Source organism: Trematomus bernacchii, unplaced genomic scaffold (assembly GCF_902827165.1).
Source record: "Trematomus bernacchii unplaced genomic scaffold, fTreBer1.1, whole genome shotgun sequence".
NCBI lineage: Eukaryota > Metazoa > Chordata > Actinopteri > Perciformes > Nototheniidae > Trematomus > Trematomus bernacchii.
In genome coordinates, this window is record NW_022987477.1 from 9,312,496 (window position 1) to 9,323,506 (window position 11,011).

The following is an 11,011-nucleotide window of genomic DNA, read 5'->3' on the forward strand; positions in this document are numbered from 1 at the left end:
AACTAAACTACGATTATGCAACTTTTGGAGCTAGGGCTGCTAACAACTCTCATTGTAGAAGTCTTTACAAGTTGTAATCTAGCTTACTCATGCTGGCTTCTGTTCAATATTTAACCTTGCTCCGTTTCTTGGCTCATTTTCACATTCTTAATGGCATGGCATTGCACAATCCTGCCGAGCACGGGGAAATCCCAGACACGTCCTACACTAGATAAAAGGAGTGAGGCGTGAAGACTCAGTCACACTCTCACTGGATTCCTCCAGGCATTTTACACAGGCTCTAAAAGCACTACCCGAATAAGCACTCCAACTATAAACCATGGCAAGCGGTAAAGTATGTTTCCTGGCAGCTCTGTGCTCCCTGGTCATCCTGTCAACCTTTATCGGCAGCACACAGTCAGGTGAGTTCTACAGATCAAGCGACAGATAATACATGTGCAGTTTTTGTGTCATCTCTGGCAAGTGTAGATGCATTTATAAAAGGATAAGGAAACAAGTCCTGTAATTTATTTAGCTTGTGTTACATGAAGTACCTGCAAATCCTAAAGCTCTGAAAACAGGCAGATTTACCATTGTATGTTTCAGGGTAAAATCAAGGTTAAAAAGCTAATTATTTAACTTGAAAAATGTTTATAATGTATTTTTGTTCACAATGTGTTTGCAGCGAGCTGCTGCCTGAGGTACACCAGTCGTCGATTGCCATGCCAACGGCTGCTCGGCTACACTGTCCAGACCATTAACACGTCCTGTGACATCGAAGCTATTATGTGAGTAAATTATTAAATCTCTTTTCAGACTACAATTCTGCACTTCAGTAGTAACAGCAGAACAGGGAGCAAGTCAGTGACAACAGTCTCACATGGATATTACAAAATAATGTTATGGACAAAAGGTGCAATTGCACTTAAATAAACAATAAATATCATTATTAATTAATCTGCAGACATGTTTCTAAATTGAATTATCCCTATGACATTATACTACATACCAAGGTGATGTGTCAAATAACGTAACATACTTAATTGCTTTCTTGAGTTGTTAATGGTTGGCTTGTTTGTGACCAAAAAAAAGGTATTTTTTATTTCATCTGATAATCAGTTAATTGACAAATCATTGTGGCCCTACTTAGAAATAGTGACAGTGGACGTAAGATAAACAAGTTTGGGTGTCTGTTTTTTAGAAAAGGAGATGTTATAAAGATATAAACAAGCCAACACTCCGGAGAGTGGCATTTTAAATGGTATATCTTATATCTTGAATATCTTGTGTATTCCTTTTTTTTCATTAAACATATCCTTCTGTCAGAAGAGCAATGTATGTTACATTCAAACTGCAGTTAACATGGTCATTGATTTTGCTTTCTTTATTAATTATTTTGACCACTAAACAACCTAACAGTATGTGTTAAGATTTTTGACATTGTTCAAAATGAGCTTTATTGAAGACAGAAGTGAGTAAAACAGTTTAAGCAAATACATCCTGGTTATTTAAGGTCACACATTAGAGGGCAGGCCCCAGACGTGACTTAACAAAGCATTAGCGGGTTAGCTTGTGAATCCCAAGTGCACCGACTTCTCGCTTGTCTTTCCAGTCCAGTTAGATGACTCAAAATCAATCATTATGTGCTGCAGGATTCACCCCCATATGTAACTGTTGCAATATGTAGAGTATAGAGACACTAACAGGTTAATACACAACCTGGAAAGGACCTGTTTTTCTGGTGAACTGCATTCATGCGTCTCGTGTTTGATGAAGTCTTCACTTTTTTTCACAGATTCCACCTCCCAAGAAGGTTCGTGTGTGCTGACCCTTCAAGCATCGATACTCAGAGAGAGATGAAATGTGTGGAGTGAGTATACTCATTTGTCTCTAACTTCAATAAGTTCTCTTACCGAATATTGAACTAAAATAATATTGTGTTTTCATTCTTCTCTGCAGTGAAAGGAGGAAGACGAACCGTAAGATCATAGCAAACCGAACCTGAGGCCACGACACATGAGCTGTATACGGAAGTTACTGTATGAAGGATATAACTAATATTTAAAAGCCTTCGTACACCGAAGTAAATTATCATGTCATTTTGTTAAATTATTATATAACATCTTATTATATAAGATTGTGTGTTTTATAAACAGGTAGTAAATTGTACACTGAAGGTGCAGAGCATCATTGGAGAAGTATATTTTTGTAAAGACATTTTAGTAAAGAGGAATGGAGAGTAAAAGTTTGAATTGTAATTTATATTGTCAAAGGATTAATAAAAACAGAGATGTTTAATAATGCATTTGTCTGAGTTTCATAACATTCAGCATATCCACATGTTACATATATCTGCTGCACATTCTAAATGTTATCCAAGTTTACAGTGTTACATGAATAAACCAAAGGTCAGAATTTCAAATAGGGTGCAAAGAATCAAGATGAGCACAATACAGTAGACATACTGTAATATAACAGTAGATAAATCACAACGACAAGAGAATAGAGTTGAAAATCAGTTTTCTGATAATTAATAAAGTAAATAGGCATAAACGATAAAAACCCTTTTGAAATATAAGATTTTTTTTTTTTTTTAATAGAATAGCTTTAAAATCATCTTATTCCACACTGTTTGATTGTATCATATTTGTTCTACACATTGTTCTAGCTTTTCATTGATATTTAATTCAACAATATCTTAGTGTTTTGCACCATTAAAGGTAACTTATTATGCAAAATCCACTTTTTCATGTCTTTTATACACAAACATGTGTCCCCTCTGTGTAAAGAGATTCTGAAAGATTCTGTCTGAAAATGAGTAGATCAGTTTTTGGCCACTTTATGATGTCATGATTTTTTGGCTTGTGTAAAAATTAGCCAATAACCAACCAAGGTAACACCCTAATCTAATCTTAACTTCATCTAAAGTAAAAGACAGAGAATCAGCACTTTTTAAACAGGGCTGAAACAGAGGGGTTTATGGGATGCTGTTTGGTATTTCGAGCAAAACACTTCAGAGACATGTTTTGAATATATCTGAGACATATAATATATTGATGAAAAACAGTATATTAGGGGACCTTTAACATTTCCCAGAATTTGAAGTCTACAGTTTTTGTATCTCTTGAAACTTTGGGAGGAGTAAAGTCCTGCAGGTTTGAATAAAGCTTGACTGTAAAACATGCATTTTTAAGCGTTATGGGATGAACAAAAACGTAGAAAAGTAGAGAGCTCATTTCGTGCTAAATGCTTTTAAGATAAAATCAAAGAAGTTAAAATAAAGGTTTAAATTCAATATATACATTTTTACAAGAGACAGTTTTCCAAGTGTTGCGGAAAACTGTCAAAGAGTGAAATCAAACTGTGGCATCCTAAAAGATGATCATAATCATGACTATCTGTTCACTGCCCCATTCTAAAGTGAAAGGTAGGGCTCACCTGCTTATGGAAAAAACTAATTTCACTCATACCTAGTCATAACTCGGTCTTCCAGTTTGTGTGTATGGAAACTATTGAAATGAATTTCCATTTCAGTTAAACCTGTAAGAGCAGCTGATCTACAGTAGTTGGTAGGTAATGTAATCCCAGAAACCTCCTTCAGGAATACTTTGTTACATTTTTTAACAAACCAACAAATTCCAATACGACTCCAAATCTCACATAAAGAGGATTGTATTTCCTTTCCATCATGGTCTGTCCCCCACAGTGAGGAGTAATCTGTCCTCGTTGATATCTTCTCTGTTCTTCAGAGCCTTGCAGAGCTTAACCCAGAACAGCTCGGGATGCTCCTCAGCTTGAGGCCAGCTCAAGTAGGTCTGCCTCTTCAGCAGCTTCCTTATGCGGTGGTAAGCAGAAAGCTGAGAGGTGGGAATATCCTCCAGAAACACCAGAACCAGCACGTCCTTCTGCTCATCAAACAGGCGGAAACTACACAGAGGAAACAGACGGATGGATTTTTTCATTACTAATTTATTGTAATAATCTTTTAATAAAAATGTTATGTCAGTAACATATCAGACATTACTACAATTTCATTTCAGAAAAAGATGAATCAAAAGCAATTATCTTTGATTCTTTCAAAGTTTCAGACTTGGTTTAGGTTTAAGATTATGACATTGTTCATGGAAAACATGGTGTTTGACATTTTTAAAAAGCAGAACAAAAGACTCTCACACACTTCATAACTTGCAGTCAGAGATTATTATCAATGTTCCGGTACACAAACCTTGATTGGGTTATTTGGTTAACGTTTCAAATTATATTTTATTACAAATGATGAAGTAAGTTTGAGGGAGTATTTAGCTCTGCATTATTGACCAATATTATTCTCTTAGACAGCTGTCAAACAAATAGAAAAGGTGCTATTTAATAAAACTATATGAGCTTTTTTCTTGTGTTAATTTCTCAATTAAGCTCATTATTTAGTATAACTCAGTATAACTTTTTTTTCTTTTATTAATGTATAATAGTTTCAACAGTTTTTATTATATCTTTTTTAACTGTGTTTATGTATGCACCATGTACACCAAGACAAATTCCTCGTATGTGTTAACCTACAATAAAACTGTTTCTGATTCTGATTAAAGTTTGACAAGGCAGTGTAAAGCAGCATAAAAACACAACTTCAAACAGTAATCCTGAAAAGGTGTAAACCGATTAAGTTGCAACAATCTGACCCATACACACTAAAAGACTTGTATTTTTCTGTGTTAATAAGTGTGTCATGTGTATGTATTTACATATTTTTGTAGGGCAGCGAGGAGCTCCAACTGTCCATGGAACACATAAAGTGGATCATATGCATCCTTCGAGACTTCATCCATTCCCCAGAGAGGCGTATCATGGCGGCCACCATCTCCAAGCTCAAGCTGGACCTGGACTTCGACTCCACCACCATCAACCAGATCCAACTGGTGCTCTTTGGCTTCCAGGACTCGGTACGCAGCACACACATTCACATCTGAAATACAAGCTCATACAGTTATCACTGATATAGTATGATTAAATGAATTATCTCAGATATATTTTATATTCAGGAAAAATAAGCCCATCAACTTCATTTTGGAAGATACCATTATTAAACTAAAACATAAGATCACTTTTAACAACATCTTTTATTTGACCACATGAAAAAAATAAAATATTGTATTTTTTTGCAAATAATTTAACCAGTTAAGCCCCGAGCCTGTTTTTCAGGTCTCAGGCTCGAAAATGACATTCCCAAAACAAACGACTATATCTTCACTTAGAGGGGTAAATTAATAATCTTTTTTCTCAAAGCAATGATAAACCTGTGAGTTGGATGTAGAAAAGTCAGAATCAATATAGATTTTTTTTATTTTAAAGTAAATTCAGATTGAACATAGTAAAAAAATGTAAATTATAGTGTCCGTCCAAACTAAAAACATTACTTATAGTAAAAACCACCCTTGAATGATGGGATCGGAGACTAAAAGCTTTATGAATCCAAACTATAACATATAATAAGTACCCTGTATCAAGATTGATGCAAAACAAGTGACATTTGACCTTTTTAGAGAGATTTTGAAAAAAATAACCACTTCCGGGGTCATTTGGGTGCATTTTCCATATCTCTGGCCCCCCTCGGTTGATTTTGATGATTGACACCTCTTTTTAACCGTTAGAGCCAATAGAATCGAGGGGAAGTTCCTAAAATCCATCTTAACATTACCTATTGGTGAATGAGTGATGCTTAGCCAGAATGCCCAAAACCGGAAGCTGTCATACACTCTTGTAGCAGCTAATATGAAATCTCCGTTATTGACATAAATATGAAGATGGATTATCAGTAATCATTTCAAAGTGACACAGACACATTGGATTAAGCTTCAGCAGCGTTGTATTTGTTTTAATGCCATTGAACACAACTTTTGATCAGAAAACAGCAACGGAAAGACTTATTTTCCGTTTTGGTCCCATAAAGCTATGTTGTGTGTCTGGGTTTGCTTCCCCTGCCGCGAGTTTTGGTCGCTCAGTGATGATACTTAGGCCCCTTGAATCTGTGGAATCTCAGCACTCTAGCTGATATCTTATTTGTCCAGATCCGATAAGTAATAAGGTATCTCTACCGTGAGTTCTGTGCTAAGTGCGTTAGCATTTTTTCGCTCAGGGCTTCAGAGGCTTGGTATGACCCTTGTGTTGCGTTTAACTAAAAATGGTTAATATTGTCTGATAGCTGAGTTTCTTCCCATTAAGTGGGTATGACACATTCATAGTTTGTTAAATTAACCAAAGAAGCCCTCAGACGCTGTTTGTTGCATTTTGCCCCCGGTACCGGGGGCATGGGGCTTAAATGGTTTAAACACTGTTATAAATGTTGTTTATCAAATGCAGAAAACTAATCTAACATTTTCTTTTTTTCAATGTAATAATATGAAACCAGCACTTCCTTCCACTTATACATGGGATGACACTTACACATATTCATGTACATGTAAATAAAGGCTGGAGTGATGATGACACAGCAGGAACGTGTCAGTAGAAGTTCAAACAAAAGAAAACCTGACCTTTACCCTATTTAACCATTTATAAAGTATACATTTTACCATTAATGAGGAAAAATTAATTCCATTTTTTAATTTTATGGTATAATATGACATCTTGATTGTTTAAGCCTGACTGTAATTCCATTTTATTTTTTATGACAAAATTGGCAAAGAGTGCTGGATAAAAGTAGAGATTGTTTAACATTAAGAAATTATGATGTTGTCTTTGCAAAAAGTAACACTGAAAAAGGATATTTTTTCATTTGAAATACATGATGTTATCAGCAATGCATTACTTAAGATTCCCATTCATGTTCGAGACTGTTTAATGTTTCTTTGTTTTAACATACCTACCTGGTTTTTCTAGCCCAGTGGTTCTTAGTGGGAATACCGGGAGGTTTTGGGCCGGTACCGAAGCGGGCCGTTCGGACAATTCACTAACACCCCCCAACCCCCACCACCCCCACACATTTCATTATGTGTTCAATTGTATCTGATGTTGTACCCATGGATGTATAAAGAATAGTTCTACCGCAAAGTTATTCTCCGTGGGGACTTAGGAAAGATGTTTTATTGAGTAGATGATCACTACGTGACAGAAGTTTTCAAAACCGTTTATGGTCTCCAGCAGGGGCGGACTGGTCATCGGGACGTTCGGGACGAATCCCGATGGGCCGGTACTGAAGTGGGCGGGTCGGACGATGTGGGCCGCTCGGATAAGTCACTAGCACCCCCCCCCCCCCCCCATTGATAATTTACCGAGGTGGGCCAGCGGTACCGAAGTGGGCCGGTCGATGCATGCACAGCGTTAGAAAATCGGGCCTTCAAAATAAAAGTTAGACTTTTTTCCAAAAATAAATGTTTTTTTTTCAATATTTTTTTCTTCACACACATCTGCGACCCACTCGAAACGGGTCCGCGACCCAAAAGTGGGTCGCGACCCACCAGTTGAGAACCACTGTTCTAGCCTGTTTTTATTGCGACATGTTCAGTTCTTATTTCCTGGTTGCAGTAGTTTTCCATTTTTATTCAGGCTCTTTTACTCTGAGATCATGGTGAATGTTGCTCTAATTATTCACAGTCAACATGCTTTACAATGTGGAATATTCTACAAAGATACTTTTTTTCTCTTATACGTGTGTAGATATTATTATTGTGGCCAGTGGATTGGATTTTTTCATTAGCTTGTTTTTACGTACAGGGCCTCACCAATTGTAGTGTAATTTTGCTTCTCTAGTAATACAGATTAGCAAGTTTTTATCTTTTTGACAGTTATTTGATGTATCTCAGCCTTTTATACTGCCTGTGAGATCTACTGTAGATCATAATACATGTCTTTTTTTGCTGCAGGCTGCTGGATGAGCTGCTGCAGAAGGAGAAGGAGTACCAGCAGGTCCTGAAGGCCACACTGCAGCAGAAAGCACACGACCTGGAGATGGTCCGAGTCAGACACAGACCCCCAGGTAAACACGTTGATATATTATCCTTCTGTTTGTTTTTCTTCCTCTCTAACTCTCTGTTTCCTTACAGACATTTCACCTCCCTCCATATTCCACATCCCAGCGGACCACGAGCCGGACAAGGAGCTCACTGATTGGCTGAAAGAGCAGGGGGCAGACGCTGACACCATAGATAAGGTTGATGACGAGACTCTTGAACATCTTTCCAGGAGCCACAGCCGTCATTTTTAGCATGGTTTTTAACTTGATGGCCTATGTGTTGCAGTTTGTGCTGGAAGAATACAAACTGACTGACATTCTCAATGACGTTTCCAAAGATGACCTCCACTGTCTACGTCTACGGTATCTACTGCCGTCACAACACAACATGAAAGAAAGGAACATCATATCAAGCTATTCTTGGCAGCCGATTCTTACTACAAAAGTAGTGGGAAGAAAGGAAAAGCCTTATCAAACATATAAGTCTGATGGTACAGTATGTGTACAGAATCTAGTTTTACATGGTCACATGGAATTTAGGGGCGTTCTTCTCAAGTCTACAAGGCTTTAGGCCATCTGAATGTATATAAACATGCTTTAGGGATAAGTCATTCCTTTTCGCAGCACAGGTGCACATTTTTGGGATTGCTGCAATATGGAAGGTGTCTAGGTTGAAAACTGTCCAGAATTTGCACCATCTAAAAAGAAAAAAAACAAAATGCAACACTCATGGTGGGAAAATGTATATTAAACTTGTTGCGCAATGCTACGTTACAAAAGAGACTTCTGTACCAATCTGTATTGTTTGTGACATCAAGAAGTTTTAAATCAACAGCCGAATTGGTGATATATTATATCCGAGATTCGGCCGCATTGCCATTTTCATCAAACTAAGAAAAAAAAAAAGAACAATTAAATAAACGTGAATAAAATAAAATGGATAATAGGAGTTTAAATAGGCTTACCAAGAGTAACTTTTCTGATCTGAAAGACAACATATAGAGATTGTATAATAATCTATCACTATCAACAAACCTCTTTTCTTCAGGCACGCAATGACTCTAAATAATAATGATCACGCCACTAAAGACAGATTAAAACTAAAGTATCGAACCTGTTTTGAAAATGTAAGAAGTAGAAAGTACTGCTATTTTTGTTAAAAATGTAAGAAGTAAAAGTAAAAAGTCATCAGAAAAATAAGTAGTGCAGTAAAGTACTGATACCAGAAAAATGTACTTAAGTACAGTAACGAAGTATTTGTACTACAGTAACGAAGTATTTGTACTTGAAATAATACAAGTTGTCTTATGTACAGTCAAAAACAAGGTAAATTAAGTGGTATGGTACAGTTTTATCTTTTAAGGTAAAATAAGATAAGATGTACTTTATTAATCCCAATTTAGGAAAAGCAGCATAAAACAAAACAAGGAATTGCACATAATAACAAATTAAAAGAGTAGAAATAAACAATTCTAAAATATAAACATCTCAAAATACAAATGGTAATAAACCAGCATTAAGGAGTAAGAAAAATATATAGATGACCGTGAAGATAACAAATCTATAAACTATAAATCTATAAACTGACTGACAGATAAAAACAAACTATTGAAGGGCCAATTGTCTTTGATCTTGTAACTTGTGAATGCCTTCAGATATTTGAACACCTACAGATTTTCCACTCACGCAAACACACAAGGGAAAACAGCAGTTGTTTGGAATGCTTTTGACGATGATGCAACCTCAACAAACCTCTTTTCTCCAGGGGTGGAGTCCTCTGCCGCATCTGGCGGGCCATCCAGCGGCACAGAGAGCGAGAGAGGCTGAGGGGTGACGAACGCTCGGAAGATGATGCATGATGGGATACGTTGACTACAACTCTGGAGGACTCTGTTTGGCAGAAACACACACACATCAACACTACCAGTCCTGCTTGCATAATGTTTTTTCTTTCTCTCTCCCCAGTGCCTTATCATGTTGTAGTCTGAAGCTTTTATGTACTGAATCTTAGTTTGATTCTACATCTCTATAGTCACAGACTTGACCAGACCAAAGCACTTTAGTGCAGCCAGAACTCTATATATCTGTTTACGCAATATGTATTGATGCTCATGCTTGAGAACTTTGCTTGAGAATTTTGAGAAGAAAATCCATCATAGCAATCAGAAACATGTGACACTCCATGCAGTATCTTTTTAGTAAGAAACTGTCATCCCCCCCAGTAAACGTTTTGTGTTCAGATTATTCACAGAGAATCATAATGTCCATAAAAACCTTTAAAACTGCTCCTGTGGCATAATATATTCAGTGTGATCCAATGAAAACCTCAATACAGAAACTGAATTCAACATGTTAATTGGTTTCAGTCTTACCCCTCCCGATTTCTGTTGACTTTTATTATTCCTCTATCCGTCATAACAGCATACAGTTGGACAAAAGATAAGCCATTATGCTGCAGGACTAGATTCACACGCCTTCTGTTTTGAATAATGATTCCAAGTACAGCCATTGTTCTCTGAAAAAAACCACATGCATAGTATTTTAACAACCACATCTGTAATGTCACATAATCATCAATAATACAAACATGTAGGCAAATTCAATCGAGATAAACCATTTGTTCCTTTTCCTGCCTTCAGAATGATTGGTCAGTATGTAAACACTATGTAAAACAAGAAAAATGGCTCCAAATGTTCTAGTTTTAGGTTGAATACTTTAATAATTCAGTGGATAATTGTTCCAAAACTGTGCAAAGATGGAACAAACAAGCCAATCTGCTTTTCCTCTTCTGTAAAACCTTATTTAATAAACATATATTCTTCTCTCTGAGTACCTTTATTTAAATGTTGTTGTTTTATATTCCAGCTCTTATGTGTATGTGCTTGTGTATTTCATTGAATACTTTAAAACTGCAATAAACCTGAAATAAATACAAATTGTTGCCCACTTTGTTTTGATGTTAAAGCTCCCATGTCATGCTTTTCCGGTTATTACCCGTCCCCTTGTGTGTTATGAAGGTTTTTATGCATGTAAACGGTGTGCAGAGTCAAAACCCTCAAAGTACACCCTGTAGCGAGTAAAACTCTA

At 36.5% G+C, this 11,011-nt stretch overlaps 1 protein-coding gene across 1 annotated transcript; it reads left to right on the plus strand.

Moving 5' to 3' along the window:
• The first annotated feature begins 234 nt into the window (after positions 1–234).
• On the plus strand, positions 235–2,282 carry LOC117496050 (C-C motif chemokine 20-like). The gene is made up of 4 exons (XM_034147727.1): positions 235–401; positions 665–767; positions 1,775–1,849; positions 1,939–2,282. The coding sequence occupies exons 1-4, from the start codon at positions 320–322 to the stop codon at positions 1,982–1,984; spliced, it is 306 nt and encodes a 101-aa protein (XP_034003618.1). The 5' UTR covers positions 235–319; the 3' UTR covers positions 1,985–2,282.
• The last annotated feature ends 8,729 nt before the right edge of the window (positions 2,283–11,011 follow it).